The 20,276-nt window shown below is 41.1% G+C and overlaps 2 protein-coding genes across 2 annotated transcripts in view; both read right to left on the reverse strand.

The window, feature by feature from the left end:
* Positions 1-18,394, reverse strand: part of LOC118748327 (protein lin-7 homolog C) — a gene marked incomplete at its 3' end in the record, with an annotated part of 54,441 nt that extends 36,047 nt beyond the window's left edge. The window contains 3 exon segments of the mRNA XM_036482705.1: positions 17,684-17,950; positions 18,011-18,077; positions 18,312-18,394. Coding sequence (XP_036338598.1) covers positions 17,684-17,950; positions 18,011-18,047 — 304 coding nt within the window.
* On the reverse strand, positions 1,720-9,517 carry LOC118748348. Its single transcript, XM_036482724.1, has 2 exons — positions 9,151-9,517; positions 1,720-2,533 (listed from the first exon to the last, which is right to left on the reverse strand). The coding sequence occupies exon 2, from the start codon at positions 2,437-2,439 to the stop codon at positions 2,038-2,040; it is 402 nt and encodes a 133-aa protein (XP_036338617.1). The 5' UTR covers positions 2,440-2,533; positions 9,151-9,517; the 3' UTR covers positions 1,720-2,037.
* Positions 18,395-20,276: the final 1,882 nt, after the last annotated feature.

The following is a 20,276-nucleotide window of genomic DNA, read 5'->3' on the forward strand; positions in this document are numbered from 1 at the left end:
TTCTAAGACGTAATTGTTGGGTTCAACAGTTGCTAGCAGTTTCGTAGCAGATGAGCTAAACAGCTACGTCTTATGAACGCGACCATTGTTATCTCTGTTTGTTTGTGAAAAGTGCTAAAACGCGTGAACAAATTTATAAACACGTTTTACTTAATTAATTGATGAATATATACAGTATATTTTGCTTAGCTGCCCATCCTCCTTTGCACGAAAAACTTGTGCACTTAACCGAAAAAAGCGCTTAAGCGAATTTTCTTTACTAATTCAATGAGGAAGGTATCCGAATCCCTATGAAACCAAATAATGGAGGAGCACTTACCACGTAGAAATTACTGCAAGCGAAATTTTTACCGAATGGTATCTAATTATCTACATAACTACATTAATTGATAGCCATTTTCGTTGTTCTGCGAGATGAGCAAAATAAATAAAAGCTTTAAAATTAGGTAATTGTAGGGCCAGGTAAACCTAATACTTTCTTTGATAGTTAATAATAGTTGCACAATTTTTAAGGCAGGTATTGCCAATGTGCAGGTATGTTGAATGCACCTATCGGAGGAGTTTCCTTATAAATGTTAAAAATAATGCCGCTGGTGCGCATTTTAGGGTAGGTATCTTAAATGTGCACTTAAGCATAAAGGCAGCAAGGCAAAATATACTGTATATATATATTTCAAGTATAAAATACGCACGTGTACATTGAAAATATAGTGTATCACACAAAATATAAGTGAAAAGTGGTATTTTGTACAAAAATTTGGGGGTGGTAGTGAAGATTATTTTACAACAAATTTCTTAAATACTATTAGCAACTACTTTGTGAGAGTGATATATTCATGTAGAGTTTACATTCATGACAGTTTACTGTCAAAAATTTCTCATTCACATACAACTTGTATGGGACAACCCGAAATTGACCGGCGTGCGTAAAAAGCTAACTCAAATTCCAAGATTTGTGTTGCGTGACATTTCGATTTGACGTTTGTGCTTAATTGACATTGTGGCGTGGCTATGAATTAAAAGTTTGGAACAAATGCAGAATAGCTCCGATTCTCAAATAAAAAAATTAATATTGGGGTCGATAGAGATGATTGAGCTGAACGAAACGGTATATTTTTTTTGCGGAAACAACAACTACAGAAGTTATTAAGGGTCAAAGTTCTAATTAAACAATTCTTTAAATCAAAATTTTTTGAAAACGAATGCATGGATTTCAAAATTTTGATCTCATTTGATAGGAAATCGGATTCCCTTTAATATGATATAAATATAGTCCTCCTTAAGTAGAATTCTCCTTTCTGTGTTGTCGCAGAAGAGAAGCGGAATTCCTTTCTGCGTACATTAATTCGATGTTTGTGAAAACTAAACAAGGCATATATAATGTATGTATATCAAATTAAAGGGAACTAAATTTCCTATCGGCTGAGATCAAAGCTTTAAAATCCATACATTTGTTTTTAAGAAATTTTGATTTAAAAAATTGTTTAAATTGAACTTTGACCCTTAATTACTTTTGTAATTGTTGTTTCTACAAGAAACGAAATATTCCGTATTTTATTTTATGTCTGTATTTTATGTCGAATAAAACTACTTTATTCCACTTTTCACCCGACGTTTCGCTAAAACTTTTTTAGCATCTGTTGCTTATTGAGGGAGTAACAAATCTTAGCACAGGGCGCGCCAAGTGACTAAATCCACAATAAAGAAAAGTCGATTGGATTTTGGATTTAATTCAAATATATACAATTGTTTATTCGCGAGATTTAAGCAATACAATACTACTTGAAGAAATTAATTCAATTTTGCCCAAGTGGCTTAATCAAAGAAGGTAATCCGATAAAACGAGTGCGATGCGGTCACGGCGGTAGTTGAATACGAAGTACTTAACTTTCTTAATTGCGGGCACAGGTCACCCCATGACACCGCTTACAACAAGGCAATCCAACTTTCCAAATTCCAAATTAATTCACAATAATATAAATGACAAAGTTGCCGGCCGCACGCATAATATGAAAAATGAGAAAAAACATATAAGGATTAGTCAAATTCTATTAAATTGGCGCTCATGTCCTCGACATGCCGGCCCGCCTGCACCGGTGCAACGTGCAGCAACTCCTGCAACTTCTCGAGCGTCACCCTGGCCCGGTCGAATAAGTCCCGAATGCGCCGTTCAACTTGGTTGCGGCCACCTGGGGCCCGACTTGCTGGTGATTTGACCACACGGCTGGCGAGTGTGGATGGTCCGCGGGGGACTTGTGTACGTGACTTGGCGCGGCAATGGCGTTCCGGTGGCGATGCCGTTGGACGATGCAGCATGGTGTGGTGTGCCATCCCACACCGGTGGCAGCTGTCAGCTGAGCTACATGCGCCTGTGGTATGCGAGGTGGCCAAACAAATTAACACAATATTTGTGTATTCGCGCGGATTCATACCGCTCATCGGGCGTCATAGCGCGGAACGCGTGGCAAAATCTAAGCGGGTGGTAGCGGCAGCACAAGCGGCATTGCTTGACTTCCATTTCACGTCTGTCCATCTGTGGAGAAACCGTCGAAAAAAATGAATTAGTCACGTCATTTTTAGAGCGAACTGGGGGTGCATATATGGGAACTAGAGTTGGTGACAGCATGAAGGGCGGATAGAGAGATTCTACAGAGTGGGCAATAGACATAGCTTTGCAATATTGCGCATGATGGTTCCGGCTTGGGTGTGAATATCCGCTACGCGAACATTTGCATCTTGACCTGGGTGAAGTTTCACAACGCGCCCGAGTCTCCACTCGTTAGGGGGTAGAAGGTCGTCCTTGACTACAACGAGGTCTCCTTCCTTAATGTTAGGTTCTTGTCGCTTCCACTTATGCCGTTTGTGGAGTTCTTTTAGATATTCATTTTTCCAGCGATTACTGAATTGCTGATGAATAACCTTCAATTTTTGCCATTTGTTCGTCAATGAGAGGGTTTCCGAGTGGGGTTCAGGCAAAGAGAGTAGTGGGGCACCACGTAAGAAATGTCCTGGCGTTAACGCCAACAGATCAGTGGGATCCTGAGACATTGGGGAGAGCGGCCTTGAATTCAACACCGCTTCAATTCGGATAAGGAGGGTGGTGAATTCTTCGAAGGTGAACTTGTGATTTCCTGCGACCTTCGTAAAATGAATTTTGAAGCTTTTTACAGCAGCTTCCCATAGCCCGCCCATGTGAGGAGCATCTGGTGGGATGAGCTGCCATGAGAATCCGTGGGTTGCGTATTTTTCAGCGATATCAGTAGCCGATTCTTTGAGAAATTGGGAGAATTCTCTTTGCAGCGTTCGCTGCGCACCTACGAAAGTTTTTCCGTTGTCGGACATGATTTTATTGGGGATTCCACGGCGGCCGATAAATCGGGTGAAAGCTGCTTTGAACGCTTCAGTGGTCAGACTTGAGCATAATTCTAAGTGTACTGCTTTCTTTGAGAAGCACACGAATACACACACATACGCCTTGCGTGAGGAGCTCGTCGGAGGGTAGATGTTTTCACAAGAAATGGTCCAGCAAAGTCAACACCTGTGGTATGAAAGGGGAGTGTATAGGTAGATCGTTCGGGGGGGAGCGCGGCCATTATCTGTGAACGCATCCTTTGTTTATAAATTGTGCATACCTTGCACTGAAAAACACATTTTTTTATCTTTTGCTTCAACTTGGGGATATAATATTCTTGCTGCACCATTCGAATCATTAGCTGTTTGTCAGCGTGGAGAAGAGTTGTATGGAGGAAGTCGAGCAGCAGAGCACAGAGCTTGGAATTTTCTGGAATTATGATCGGGTGACGTTCATTGTAACTGAGAGCTGCGTAAGCTAAACGTCCATTCACGCGCATAATTCCAGCTCGATCCACCATCGGATTCAGAGTCAGTACTGGGCTTTTTTTGCTAATAGATTTCCCTGCATTTAATGAGCTGATTTCGTTGATATAGTACTGGCTTTGGGTCTGACCGATAATGCGTAGTTTGGCTTGATTTATTTCCTCGTGCGTTAAGGGGAGAGAAGTGGGTATCGGCTATTTTCTCGCAGCGTTTATAAACCGATGCATAAACGCGATTACTCGCAATGCTCGAGCAAAGGAGGAAAAACGCTTAAGTATGTCCACCGATTCAATCGTGTGCAGGGATTCAATACGTCGTTGTTCTGGGAGTGACGAATGTGGAGATGGGTTTTTTGGCCACGAAGTGGGGAGTTTTTGCAGCCATTCTGGGCCATTCCACCATAATGCGCATGTCGCGAGATCTTGGGGATGGCATCCGCGGGTACCTAGATCGGCAGGATTCTCTGCACCAGGTACATGCCGCCAAGTGGCATTGCTCACATTTTGGAGTATGAGCGAAATTCTATTGGCAACATAAGTTTTCCAAGTGTGCGGCGGTTTTTCTAACCACGCCAACACAATGGAAGAATCTGACCAGAGGTATAAATCATGAGCAGGCAAATCTAGTTGCGAGTGGAGTTGATGAACCAGCTTGGAGAGTAGGACGGCTCCACAGAGCTCAAGTCTGGGGAGGCTGACTGTTTGCAGGGGGGCTACCTTACTTTTAGCTGCGAGTATGTGTGACGAGAAGGAGTTTTCGTCAATTTGTACTCGGAGGTAGACACAGGCGCAATAAGCTTTTTCAGAGGCGTCTGAAAACCCGTGTACTTGTACACGGTGAGTAGGGGAGAATTGCACCCAGCGGGGAATAACAATTTCATTAATAGCGGGGAGATTTTCGCGCAGAGTGTTCCATTTGTGGAAAGCGCTGGGTTTTACTTGCTCGTCCCAGTCAGTTCCTTCCATCCATAGTTGCTGAAGGAGCATTTTGGCGGAAATCATTATTGGCGTTAGCCATCCTGCCGGGTCAAACAATTTCGCTACCGCTGATAATATTTGCCGTTTTGTCCTCGAGGTGGCAGCGGGAACAGGATCGTACGTGTAAGAGAAGGAGTCCGTTAGCGCGTTCCATTTTATGCCTAGCGTTTTTGTAGAGCTAGTGTCCTGAAACTGGAGAAAATCAATATCAAGGACCTCGGAATCTGGGACTGATTCCAGGATTTTAGGGTGGTTTGAGGTGATTTTTCGTAGTGGAAAGCCTGCAGATTTTAGGGCGTCTTTAATTTGAGATAATGAGCTTAAAGTGGACTGTATATTATGCCCGCCTGAGAGAATATCGTCCACGTATGTTTCGCGTAGGTGGATATTGCTGGCGAGCGGGAATTCGTCTTGACAATCCCGCGCTAACTGATGAAGCGTACGGATTGCAAGATAGGGAGCGCAATTGACGCCAAAGTTGACTGTTTTCAGCCTAAAATCTTCTATGGGCTTATTTGGAGACCTACGAAAGACGATTCTTTGGAAGTCTTGATCTTCCTCGTGGACAAGAATTTGGCGGTACATCTTTTCGATGTCGCCATTAAAAACAAACTTGTAGAGGCGACATCGGAGAATGACGAGCATCAAGTCGTTTTGAAGGGTTGGGCCAGTGTATAGTACGTCATTGAGGGAGTTTCCAGAGTGGGATATTCTGGAGGCATTGAAGACTACGCGTACTTTTGTTGTTTTGCTGTCGGGTTTTATGACAGCATGGTGCGGTAAATAAAAGGATAAGTATTTACCGTCTTTGATGACTTCTTGGGATGAGGTGGGCTCCATATGGTCCATGGTGATGTATTCTTCCAGAACTTCTGCGTACTTTTTGCCAAGGTCGGGCTTTTTCTCCAGATTCCTTTCGATGCTGATGTACTGCTGCTGCGCTGCTAGTCGAGAGTGACCTAAAGCCATTGTGTCTGGAAATTCGGGTTTGACGGGTAATTTCACCGTATATCGTCCGTCTGCCTGCCGGGTTGTCGTGCGACGATACAGGTCCTCACAGAACTCCTCCTCACTGGAACGGGGTTGAGTGACTGCTACTTCCTCCTGTTCCCAAAACTTCTTCAGCAGTGAGTTTAAAGATTCATCCTGGGGTTCGGTTACCTGGGTGGTAAAGGTGGAGATCTTCTCCAGGATTGGGCCGCTCAGAATCCATCCAAATATCGTATTCTGCGCTATGAGACTTCCGCTTATGTTTTGTTGCAGCCCTTGTAGGAGAATTCGGGGGATTAGGTCACTGCCGATTACCATATCTATCTTATTTGGGGTGAAACAGTTGGGAACGGCAAGCCTTAATCGTTTTATCTCTTCTAAGTTAATATGAGAGATATTTGAAGTAGGGAGAAAGTGGGTCAATTGGGGCAAAATAATGGCCTGGGTCTTTATTTCTTGGCTTCTATCTGTTGAGCACAGTGTGATTTCGCACATTTTCTTTGAGTTTTGCACCACCATTCCACCCATGCCAGAAATCTCGAATAGAGCATCTGTCATAGGTAAGCGCAAGAGTTTTTGTATCCGGGATGATACAAACGTTTTTTGTGAGCCTTGATCCACCAGAGCGCGAATATTATGATATTCGCCATAACAATATATAGGTACTATCCCCGTTGGGAGGAGGGTTGTGACGTTAGTACTCGAAAAATGAGACGACACTTTATTTACGTCGCTTTTCTCCGGTGGCTTATGTGTCGTATATTTTGAGCAAGTGGGCGCTTCAGTATCCGTAATAGTCTGAGTCGATAGCTGACTCGTTGTTCGCTGGGGTTTTGAATTGGGTTTTGGTTGCTGGGTTTTTTGCGGGAAGTGCAAAGGAGAGTGATGTTTTCTTTGGCAGTATACACAAGTGAAGCTGCTTGTACAATCACTCTTTAAATGGGAGTAAGAAAGGCAATTTTCACAATAATTGTTCTCTCTTATGAATCTTACACGGTCAGATACGGGCATTGCTTTAAATTTAACACATGTCTTCATGCCTGGGTGCCTTGAGTTGCAGAGTTTGCATGAGATCGGCTGATTTAGATCTACATGAAAATTTTGAGTTCTACTTTTATTAATGAACGTCGAGTTTTGGTTCATCATTCTGGGTGTAAAATGTGGGGTAGGGGGTTTTAGTTTGCCTGGCCGATATGCATGTAGTCTTTCTACTACTTCATACCGGCTTGTGAGGAATTTATTCATATCTGCCCAAAGTGGTAACTCTTTCCGTGAGCTGAGTGATTGCTCCCATAGAGATAGAGTTTCACTGGGCAGTTTTGAAGAGCATAAATATACAAGGATGGGGTCCCAATTGCTGGTTGGGATTCCTTGCGCTGAGAGGGTTGACAGGCAATTATTGATAGTGGACTGAACTTTTTGGATTTGTTCACCACTTTCTGTATATATGGGGGGAATATTGAATAACGCTTTTAATTGGTTATCTACCAATATCCTACGATTCTCGTACCGTGACTTTAAGGCATCCCAGGCAAGTTCAAAATTATCGTCAGTGAGAGGGAATTGTTTGACTATTTGTCCTGCCTGACTTCTGGTTTTTTGCCGTAAGTGGTATAGTTTCTGGGCTGGTGTTAATTTGGGGTGATTTTTATAGACTGCCGTGAACATATCTCTGAACGCCGGCCAGTCTTCGTACCCACCGTGGAAAATTTCTGTATCACACGGTGGTACCTTGAGGAATACTTCTTGGGAGTTCGAAGAATGGTGCCTGTTTGGGACTGGGAATTTGCCCCGAGAAGTTGTAAGCCGTCTAAAATTTGCATCTTACAGTTCTCATAACTTTCTGAGCACTTATTATATTTTTGCTCAATTGATCCGCTAGATTCAGCGAAGTGCTCAGAGCGGGATACTGCTCTATATGAGCTTATTAGAGCATCCCATAACTTGTCAAGTTGCTGTAACTTCACATTTAAAAGCGTTTGGGTGTGTTCGCTTATAAGTGTGCTGGACCATTTTGAATAAAATGACTCTAGCCTATTACTATCAAAAATGAAGTCCTGAAGGCTTGAGTCAGAATCAGTGGGAGATTACTTTTCCATTTTGGGTTCTAAAGAGGTAATTGGGGGAATACGGAGTAAACCGTGAGTGAAAGGGTGAAAAACGTAAAAATATTTTTATCTTGTCTTGAGATACCAAGATGTACTCAGCAACTTCTTATTTTTCAATTTAAAATATTGATTTGCGCTACTTTTTAACGTTTGATAAATTTTTTTTGTGTGGTGCTATTTTTATGAGCTCTACTGTATCTACCTTGGTGCTATTTTCTTGTCCTCTACTGTATATTGTCTCAGCGCGTCTGAGCCCAATTGTATATATGTACGTGTGTACGTATGTGTACGTATGTGTATTTGCTGGAGTTGCAAATTTTGGAAGCGCAAAAGGTGGTTGGAGAGCGAGCGAAGCGAAATAGATAAATATGCGAGCAGTACTATGTATACGTACGTAAGTAAATGGGTATACCGTTTGTCTTTTCGGCTTGTGAGTATGTACGTATGTATATATATATATTTATATGTAGGTATGTGGCAAATTTTTGTAGCAGAATCGGATTTTTTTTTCCACTTTGAAACTGGGGAATCTCTATGGCATAAGTGGAAGAAGGAGACAAGAGACAAGCGATTTAGGTTTCTTTTCGGGTACCAAGAATTAAAAGCAAATTAATTGCAAACACAATTTCGTGTGTTATGCTTCTGGGTCGTGCGTATATGTGAGTATGTACATATGTATGCCTGAAACAAGTGGTTTCAGAGTAATAGCGGGGAACTGAACAAACGGTGTACTGTATGTAGCTATGTACTTCTTTAATATACGTGCGTGACTTGGTGGAATTTTCTACTCTCGTATATATAAGTACATATGTAAGTACGTGTATCGTACGGGACAAATGAGCTGATGTATATATCTGGATTAGTAAATATTTGCTTCGCGCGCAACGCTAGAACTCACATATATATGTACATACTATGTAGAAATTTCGGGACTTATGTATGTGAATATGAGGGGGCAGTGAAACTGAGATTGGGTAAATTGTATTACGTATGTATATTTTATGGCGGTTTTTTTGTTTTGAGAAGGGGAAATGTGATATTTCGCGGGATTATATACTTTTATTTATGTACATATATGTCGGGATATATGTATTCTTGAGGAGATATGACTTTAGTTGCGGTAAATTAGAAGTTCAGCGACTTCAATTTACCGTACTGGGGAACCGCTAACAAATTTACATACGTAATATATGTATATTTTTATGTGCAAGTTTAGGGTAGTGAAATGGTGCACTTACTTGCTTCCTGGGTACCACCTGTTTTTTTTGTCGGGACTGTACCGCCTGAAATGGCCTGTATCCTGTCGCTGCCGTTGCTGCTATCCGCTTTTGTTGTTGGTACTGGGGTCTTCACTGCCGCTAAGCCGGTTTTTGATTCGCCTCTTCCCTTTTTTTTGTAGGGCCTTTATTTTTATTTCAGCAGGTACCGTTTTTTTTTAAATTTAATTTTATATATATTTTTTTCAGCTGTGAGCTTTTTTATTTAACTATGCAGTTCTTTTTTCGATATCTTGGTCTTTTTTTCCAGCAATTTTTTTTTTTTTTTGGTAAGTAGGTACGCACTTTTTTCGCACACTTTTTTTCCAGTATTCAGCCTTTTGTTTTACTTTATTTTTCAAGTACACTTTTTGCCACACTTATACGCCTTTTTCGTTTTTTTTTTTATAGATTCTTTTTTTTTTCAGGTAATTGTTTGCTTTTTATTGAACTTTCTTTTCTTTTCAGGTGTTTATTTGCTTTTTAATGAATTTTCTTTTCTTTTCAGGTATTTATTTGCTTTTACTGAATTTTTCTTTTCAGGTAATTCTTCTTTCATTTTCAGGTAATATTCCGGTAATCGCTTTTTTAACCTTTTTATTTTCAGCTATTTCCACGTTTTTCCGTCAATTCACCCACTTTTCCTTTTCCACAGTGCTTTTATTTAATTTTAATAATTTTTTGTATGACGAACCACCCTAATGCTCGGTTTGAGGTGCCGCTATATAAGAGTTGGCTGTTATTTTTGTTTTTGTTTCACAGTATATATATATGTTAATTTCACAATAGATTTAGGTATCAATTTTATAAACTTTTTGTTCACTTCACTTTATACTTGCGTTTAAATTTGGTTTTTCTGTAATTTTTATTCGTTTTTCCGCTATTTCTTTATATTTGATTGTTTTTCACTTCCGCTTGCTTTTCAATTAATGCGCAACTACCGGCCGCTTTTAAGTTCTCTTTTTGACTGTGATCACTTCGCTTTGTGGGTATTTTTTTTTGTTCGGTCGCGGGTTGCCCTTTAGCGACAAAGGACCATGTTGCTTATTGAGGGAGTAACAAATCTTAGCACAGGGCGCGCCAAGTGACTAAATTCACAATAAAGAAAAGTCGATTGGATTTTGGATTTAATTCAAATATATACAATTGTTTATTCGCGAGATTTAAGCAATACAATACTACTTGAAGAAATTAATTCAATTTTGCCCAAGTGGCTTAATCAAAGAAGGTAATCCGATAAAACAAGTGCGATGCGGTCACGGCGGTAGTTGAATACGAAGTACTTAACTTTCTTAATTGCGGGCACAGGTCACCCCATGACACCGCTTACAACAAGGCAATCCAACTTTCCAAATTCCAAATTAATTCACAATAATATAAATGACAAAGTTGCCGGCCGCACGCATAATATGAAAAATGAGAAAAAACATATAAGGATTAGTCAAATTCTATTAAATTGGCGCTCATGTCCTCGACAGCATCCTCAGGGGTAGTGTTTAACACCCTAACACACAATCGGACTCAGAAACAACAAAAAGCGCAAAGAAATTCTTCAGTGTTACATACACTCCCAATCTTACCGATAATTTTGATCATAACATAACAAAAAACACAAAACACAGCACTTGCATATAAATCTAATTACACACTTTCGAGAATATATACAAAAACAAAATGTCCAGTGGAGGTCCACCAACAAAACAACGTAGTCTACGAAATTAAATGCAATGGGAAGGAAACAGAAACATGCGGAAAGGTGTACATTGGGACAACGAAGCGGCCTTTAGGTGTTCGATTAGGCGAACATGAAGCGGACATAAGGAAACGGTAAAGCAGTACAGCATTATCACGGCACATTTTAACAAGTGGACACACAGCTGATTTCGCGAATACAAATATTATTGACAAAGAAAGAAGAGAACAGATTCGATACACAATAGAGAGCCTTAGAATTATGCAAAAACGAGAAATGACAATTAATAAGAAGGAAGATACAGACAACATTGCGACCGCATACATAACTAGTGAAAAAAAATGAAGTCTTCAGTACTGGCAAAACTACCACATCAAGTGGTATGGATATATTTTCTTTCTTAGTGATTAAGTATTTATACATATACATATCTATGTTTGAATATCTAAACAACGTGAGTTGGTTTGTCATTAAATTCAATTTGTTGTTATATATGTATACATTTTTGTTTTTTCGGTTAATACTTAATGTGTGTGTTTTTTTGTATTTTTGTATATTTGTTGTAACAGATGAAATAAACACTACCCCTGAGGATGCTAAAAAAGTTTTAGCGAAACGTCGGGTGAAAAGTGGAATAAGTAGTTTTATTCGCACCAAAACTGAAAAGATCAGACTAGCCTACAAACATAAAATAAATTTGAACTGATCGGACAAAAGAGATAGAAATATACCGTTTTACTCACCTCAATGATCTCTATCGATCTCCATATGTTTTTTTCTTTTTTAAATCGAAGCTATTCTGCATTTAAGTTTGTTGTTGTTGTAATCGTTCAGGGCCTGTCGGTATGCTGACGGGTGCAGAGGCTGCTTAATGAACCTCTGGACTTCGTCCGTCAGTTCGTATAGATGCCTCCTGACGTGCTTAGGCGAGTATTATGTTATGCTCCTTGATTGGGAGCATTTTCCTCTCGTCATGGAGGTGGTGTTCAGACATCAGGAGGCATCCAGTCGCTGTCCTGAGTACGGTGTTCTGTGCTGTCTGTAGCTGCATCCACTGCGTCCTACTAGTCCCCGGCGACCACAGTGGTGCTCTGTACTTTGTTGACAACACCGGTAGCGTGCGCAGAGAAGGAGTGCAGGCTGTCGAGTGTTACTGTTGACTAGCCTGGTAACATAATATTTAATAAATTGCGAACTGATCGGACAATAAAACATGTTACTCCGAGTATTTTGGGGTGATTCACCGTCGGAATTTATGTGTCATCGACGTGATTTCCCAGCAGTAGCCTGACCTCCTTCGTCCAGGTGGTGAACAAAGTCGCAGAGGATTTCGTAGGGGAGAGGGCTAGACACTTTGCTGTGAAGAAGCGAGAAAGATCGGAAAGATGTCCATTTACTTTCGAACACAATTCATCAATTCCATTCCCAGTCGCCATGGTCGAGCAACCGTCGGCATAGGAGACAATCGAGACTCCCTCTGGTGGTTGAGGGAGCTTTGAAATGTAAAAGTTAAACAGTAGCGGGGAAAGCACACCACCCTGTGGAACCCCCTGTTTGATTTTCCTAAGTTTGCTCGATTTGTCTATAAACATTACCGACGAGTGTCGACCACTCAGATAATTTGCCGACCACCGTTTGAGCCTCTGTGGGAGAAAGGAACCTCTATATCTTCCAGTAGCGTGAAATGGCTGACAGTGTCAAATGCCGTTGACAGGTCCAAAGCTACTAGAATCGTTCTCTCACAGGGACGGTTACGGTTAAGGTCACGTGTTATCTGAGTATTTATGGCGTTAAGTGCTGTTGTTTCACTGTGCACTTTACGGAAACCATACTGATGCTTCGCTGGGGTCAGGTGGTTCGTGAAACACGGGAGCAGCAGGGCCTCAAGTGTCTTCGCTACCGGGGAAAGGAGTGTTATCGGTCGATACGAATCTCCTTTGTTGGCGGGCTTCCCCGGTTTGAGCAGTGGGACCACTCTCCCCACCTTCCAGATGTCTGGGATGATGAGAGTGGGCATTGACAAATTGAGGACCTCACTTAGGTACGCGACTCCCACAGGACCCAAATTTTTCAGCATCAGCATGCATATTCCGTCGGGACCCATGGCTTTGCAGGCTTTCGCCTTCCCGATGGCCACCTGAACTTCACCGCAAGTGAAAGCAAGGGGGCACAAGTTGTTGGCAGTTTGTGCAGCCTTCTGGTCACTCGACGCTTGGCTTTGTCCACCGGAGGATGCAGTATGAACTGCCGGCTAAAATAGCTCGCGCATCGCTCCGGGTCCGACGAAGCATGGTCGCCGAAAGAAATTTCGACTCTGTCGTCGTGCTTCGTCGGATTGAACAGTGACCTCACGGTTGACCAAAGCTTACTCACACCAGATGTGAAGTTACAGGTCTTCAATGCTCTTCCCACTTCTTCCGCTTATGTACGTTCACTAGTTGAAGAATCTCCGCGTTGAGATCCCTGATACGGGGATTTCGGGATCGGCCAGACGAAGGCTCTGACGCTCATCGGTTAAAACAGCCGCTTCGGCAGGGAAATTTAGACGTGGGTCTGTAAGACATCCTTCCGGTACGAAGCGAGCTGCAGCAGCGTTGACAGCCCTGCGGAACTTACGTTCACCAAGGTGGACGTCGGTTGGTGTGGGGAGAGCAGCGAAGGTGTTTTCAGCAAATTCTGCGAAGCCTTCCCAGTCAGCTTTAGAGAAGATGATATAGGTTATCGATCGTGATGACTATGGGCAGATGGTCTTATGCCAAAGTCAGCATAGGTCGTCATATGCAGTTTATCAGACCAGCGCTGACTATTGTATGTATGGCGAGCTGCAGCAGCTGCCCATAATCCTGTCGAAATGTCGAATCGTCTATCTGCTCAGCAAAGTCAGTTCCGCTACAATCGTTTGACGGGCCTAAGTGCCAAAGATCGTGGTGCGCATTGAAGTCACCTACTACCATCCGGTTTTCACCACGGAGGAGCGCACCTATATCAGGGTGATATCCTGCCGGGCAGCAGGTGGCAGGGGGTATGTATACGTTGAATATTTCGAGCTCAACATCGCCTGACCGGATAGCAATGCCCTGACATTCTAGGGTGGTATCCCTGCGGTCGATGTCTGCTTCTATAAGACGATACTGCACGATGTGGTTCGTGATGAACGATAAGCCGCCACCATTATCTCCCTCGCGATCTCGAAGGTGCAAGTTGTACCCGGCACAATTCAACAATGTTGAATTGCTGTGCAACTTCGTCTCTTGGACCGCAGCTATCAATATACCATGCCTTCCCATGAAGACGGTTATCTCCTCGATCTTGCTCTGAAGGCCGTTGCAGTAAAATTGAACGAGTTTCATGTGGTTCGGGAGACGTGTGGTAATGCGGGGTGTGAGAGATGTGCGTAGACGTGACGTCATTGGTTGTGTGCGCTGCTGAGGTTGTTGCCGCCCTGTGGTGGTGGTGGGTGGCGTCGCAGTTGAGGTTTGCGACCGCGCAGTGCAACACGGGCCCTCGAAGTTCCTCGTCCAATCTCGCGTGGTGCGCAGACCTGAACATGCCCTAAAGGGGCACCAGCCAAGGCAGGTGTTGCACTTGACTGATGTCACATCACGAAATATCCTGGTCTGACATACCGTGCAGATTATAGGAGGAACCAAGAGTTGTTGGCGGCGGCGTGTGGGTGGTGGTGCGGTTGTGTGTGTTCTGTGGTCTGTCGTGGTTGTCGAGTGGTCTATTGTGTTATGTTGTTGTGCTGTGGTTTTGTGTTGGGCTGCTCAGGTGGACTGGGGTTAGCCGTGGAGGCTGCTCTGTTTGAGCAGCAGGGGGGCACAAACGACGTGGACCACTGCCGATGTGTCCGTAATTCTGAGCAGACTCTGAGGTTACTCCACCCCTCGCAAGCATTGCACTTGACTGAGGTGGAGTTGTGTAGTCATCTCTGGCATACACAGCAGGTGTAGGTTTCTGGCCCTGGGTTTGACCCGATGCCAGCCCTGAGCAGAAGTAAGCGTAGCGAATGTAGCCCTATGGACGAACAATTTCTGAGATACCTCGCCGACCTAAACGGGGTTAGATCGCCGAAACAACAGGCCTTGGTCGGGTAAAACCCGAGTCATTCCGGCACGTAGAACCGGCTGTCGGGGGTCTAATAGTTCCCTGTATGAAGTTTCAAAGCGCGCAACCTTATAGTTTTTATAGAATTTGTTGTTAAAAGGTTGTAATTTTAACCAACTTGTATGGCAATATTTTACAATATATAATGCACTTTCCACTAAATTTACACGTTATTTACACTCAATATATGCGCAGTTAGAGTGTGCACGATCAAACAAATAAATACTTTTAGTATATTACAGCTTTTTATGAAAAATTGATTGTTGTTTAATTATTATGAGAGTACATGGAGAATATTTGCAAATGGCAGCAGAAATTATGCCAATTTAGATATCGGGCGATTTTGAATAAAGAATAAAAGTTAATTAAAATAGAAAAAACAAGTTTTTATAAAAAAAAATTTCTTTATAACAAATGTTTGCGTAAAGTTTCTTTCTGCGTAGGCGGCCTTCGGTCGCACTTAGGGATTATAACCCTCACAAAGTAGAATTATCCTCTTGTTTTGCGAAGAAAAGGAGCTGAACACCTTTTGCAGAGAACACCTTTCTTCGTAGGCGGCCCTCGGCCGCTTAGGGATTATAACCCTCACAAAGTAGAATTCTCTTTTTGTTTTGCGAAGAAAAGGAGCTGAACACTTAGAGATTATAACCCTCACAAAATAGAATTCTCTTTCTGTTTTGCGAAGAAAATGAGCTGAACAACTTTTGCAGAGAACACCTTTGTATATTTTTAATGCTTCTGGGTTATAAAATATCTTCTTTTGTCTCTCATTCTTTGCATATTTTGGAGTTTGACAGCTGAACTCCGCCATTTAATTTGCATATGCAACCAAAGTCAGACGCGTGATTTTGAAGGTGTTTTTTTTTTAATGTATTGTGATTAATTGGTTAATATTAAAGTCGTAAAGAAAGTTATAACTAATCGAGCAAAGTGCAAAGTGAAGGGGAATACAAAAATATATTGGTGAAGTGGCTGCTTTAAGGAGAATAGAAGTATAAATGTACGCTATTTCCGAATTTTACAAAAAAGGGCATATTTCAAACCCAATTTGTAAATAAATTAGTGACCAAAAATTACAAAAGTGGGTGCTAAAATAATGGTCACACCCTTGACTACAAGTGTGTGGATGGGTGGGGTTTAGTACCGCTCACAACTATTTCGGGCTATTCCGTCCAAATCGGTGGCCCGATCCAAAAAAAAATTTCACACACTTGTAGTCAAGGGTCGACGCAATATTTTAACACTCACTTTTGTAAATTTTGGTTACTAATTTATTTACAAATTGGGTTTGAAATATGCCCTTTTTTGTAAAATTCGGAAATTAGCGTACATTTATCACTCCTATTCTGCTTAAATTAGCCACTTTACCAATATATTTTTGTATTCCCCTTCACTTTACACTTTACTTGATTTGTTATAACTTGCTTTACGACTTTAATATTAACCAATTCATCACAATTCATTAAATAAAAACACCTTCAAAATCACGCGTCTGACTTTGGTTGCATATGCAAATTAAATGGCGGAGTTCAGCTGTCAAACTCCAAAATATGCAAAAGAATGAGAGACAAAAGAAGATAGGATATAACCCAGTAAGCATTAAAAATATACAAAGGTGTTCTCTGCAAAAGGTGTTCAGCTCCTTTTCTTCGCAAAACAGAAAGGAGAATTCTACTGCCTGAGGGTTATAATCCCTAAGTGCGGCCGAAGGCCGCCTACGCAGAAAGGTGTTCTCTGCAAAAGGTGTTCAGGCCCCCTTCTTTGGCAACACAGAAAGGAGAATTCTACTGCCTGAGGGTTATAATCCCTAAGTGCGGCCGAAGGCCGCCTACGCAGAAAAGTGTTCTGTGCAAAAGGTGTTCAGCCCCCCTTCTTTGGCAACACAGAAAGGAGAATTCTACTGCCTGAGGGTTATAATCCCTAAGTGCGGCCGAAGGCCGCTTACGTAGAAAGGAATTCTACGCAAAAATACATTTGTTAAAAAAGAACATTTTTTTTTATAAAAACTTTTTTTTTCTATTTTTAATTAACTTTTTATTCTTTATTCAAAATCCCCCCATATCTAATTTGGCATAATTTCTTTTATTAAAAAATCCCACGGTTTCTGTTAGTTGGGTCATATTCCACTTCAAACTGCTCAGTTTGCCTAAGAAAAATCCGTTTTTCCCCCTTTTTCAAACGGTTCCCTAGGTGCCTATGGGAGGAGTCCAAGGGAGGGGTTCCCCTTTTTAGAAAGCGGCGACTGTCTCCTTTCTATTGGGGGGTGTTTTGGGGGCCCCGCCCCCTCCCCCTCCGCCCCCCACCCAAAAAACGGTGAGTGGTACTAAACATTTCCCGTGTGGATTTTTTATTTTTTTTGATCGAGATACCCTTTTGGACGGAATAGCCCGAAATAATTGGGGAGCTACTAAACCCCACCCAAAATTACAAACTTTAATAACAAATTACTTGAAAACTATAAGGTTCCGCGTTTTAAAACTGTACATAGACCCCCTTTAGAACCCCCACTACCCCGCACATTTTCCTTAATTCCGACTCGGGAAACCATTCTAAAATTTCCCCATATTAGGTTGGCATGCAAGTTTCATGACGAAATTTCTTATACTTTCGCTGAAATATCTATTGGTTTCGTTTTGGAAAGCCAACCCCGCTACTACTCCGAGCCGTCCACATATTACTAAGGCGAACTGGGCAAACTTTATGATTTAACAATACCTTCTTCGGTCTTCGGTAATTCCACAACTCTAGGATGTGCGTGTCCTTCGCTTGCTGCAAAGGCGGCAACAGTAGCTTTGGCTGTAGCTGAAGCCCGTACATCCAGTGATCCTTGGATGTCAACCGTTTCATAAACGTGTTCATAAACTTCTCTTACAGCATTTAAAAAATCACTTTGAAGAACCTTTTGTAGTGCCGATAGCTTCGTTGTTGGAAAATCACCACTTGATTGCAACTTTTCCAGCAATTCTATTGCACGTTTTATATCTAAAGAAGTATATGCATTTAATTAATTTATTAAGGGTAAATTCTGAAAAAGCGCATTACCTTTGGACAAAGTTAAGGGCTCACACTGTCCAGACATTTTCTCACTAATCACCTACGATTTTGTATCCTGAAAATAAAGAGGCAAACGATGCATCGATATATTTGAAACATCGATAATATCGGATCAAAATTCGGCCTGCATAAGGTTCATTCCTTATCTTTTTGGACTAAAATCTGAAAAGTATCAAAATGCCAAAGCGTAAGCAAAATGCGCTCGCTAATAGAGAATAACAGACAAAAAAGTAAAGGAACGCAAAAAACCAAAATTTTTAGTCCAAAGAATGGCAAAAACAACACTAACGTCAAATAAGAATGGAAATGTATGTACAGAACACATTCACACAAGTACAAGCACAATAAACACTTAGGGCCGTTTGCACCATGTCTAGTTAACGCTAACTGGAGGTACATCCTTCAGTTAAGCACGTTAACTGCTTTATCGATCACATCTTATATGATGTGTCTCGATAACTTCGATAAAGATGTTTAACTGGGAGTTAGAGTTATGGCCTGTTTTTGATTACGCGTAAAAGCACATTTAGCGCATTTAGCACTAAATGCTACTCTAAATGTACATTTATCCATACAAAATTCGTCACCTAAATGCAACTAAATGCAACTCCATTTTTGCATTAAGAATCTAAATGCTAAAAGCAACCCTGTGATCTTCCAAAATTTCCACGATTCGAACATGGTTTAATGAGAAAAAGTGGCAACATTGCTTTTTCGCGTAAACAGTGGCTAGCTGCGTTTCAGTGATCGCCCATCAAGATTTCATTTATTATTTTACATTATTTGGATAAACAAAAGTTACGCAAATTCGACAACGATGTGATGCTGATAGAAATCTGGATCAATTTGTGATCAACTCTGTTTGTTTTGTTTCCTAATGAAGTGAGGAAATTTTAATTGACAGCAGCGACAAATTAATACATACACAAACAAATTTTTGGTTATGGTTAAAACAATTCAAGTTTTTGTATTGAATTTTTGGTTTAAAATATATTTTTTCTCTTTCAGTAGGGTTTTTTGCACATTATCTTTTCCGTGAGAATTGATCGTAATAGATACGGATCTGAATAAGCGACTGGAACACGGCTCTTTGTCGAAAACATACGATTTCGAACTAGCTTAAATGTACATTTGCTAAATGCGATAGCATGAACACTCTTCGAAAAAATATGTTCGAAAGCGCTAAATGTTGCATTTTAAATGCAGCAAAAACGCTGCATTAACTAGACATGGTGCAAACGGCCCTTACTATATCAATTATTTTTTGCTTCCTTCCAATTTCAATTCACTTTTTTTTACTTTTCAGGTTATTCTCACTTTTTGTGTATTCTTTAATTTCTGTTAATTTAAATTCAGTTGAGTTTGACACTTTTCAGGATTTTGCCACAAAAAATTCTTCTGACTAAATCTGACTACTTCGGACTGAAGGGAGTCACTCTCACTGAGTGTTACTCTCTCATTTTTGCTGTCATTTTCGAGTTAAGGAACGCTTTTTGGACTAAATCTGACTACTTCGCACTCTTTCTGACTATTTCTGGGAAATAAGGAACGCAACTATAAAACGGCTAACATTAGTTGCGTTCCAAATGATCACGATTTGCAGGTTTTTACAGGAAGTCGTTCCAGGTGACCACCTCCCATAAGGTTTATTAATGGGGAAAACAGCTGTTCCTGCAAATCGTGAATTTCGTGAGGCATCTGGAACGCAACTATTAGTGGAGTTCTTGTACGCGATAGTTTGTACCAGTTTGTACTAACTATCATGTTTTGGTGTTCTTGTACCCAAAAAACTTGTAAGAAAGGGGAAATAGAGCGCGAAAATTTACATTTCTTTTTGAGGAGAAGTTGCTAGTTTTAACTGGATAAATTTTTGCTAGTAAGAACTTGCAAGTGAGAAAAACAGCTGATCGCATGTTGCTGGGTGGTGTTAAAACTAATAAAACAAATGCTTATGAGGTTTTCATAGTTGGAATTGACAAAATAAACCTATTTACTTATAATATATATTGTTTTATTAGGAACTAGCTGCGAATAAACAACAAATTAATCGGCTGCTCGTAAAACTTGCAAATTATTACCAATTTTGCGTTCTTGTACTTTTGTGCTATGAGAGCGAATTCTCAGAAATTAAGTTACTGGAGAGTTACTGGCGAGTTACTGGATAATTTGTAAAAGAACACAACTCATATCGAAAAGAAACTATTGATTGGGCACTGTCACACGGTCATTATTTATTTACGTGATCCAAGTATCG

This window comes from Rhagoletis pomonella, unplaced genomic scaffold, assembly GCF_013731165.1.
Source record: "Rhagoletis pomonella isolate Grant_MI unplaced genomic scaffold, Rhpom_1.0 Rhpom_scaffold_00001, whole genome shotgun sequence".
NCBI classification, from domain to species: Eukaryota; Metazoa; Arthropoda; class Insecta; order Diptera; family Tephritidae; genus Rhagoletis; species Rhagoletis pomonella.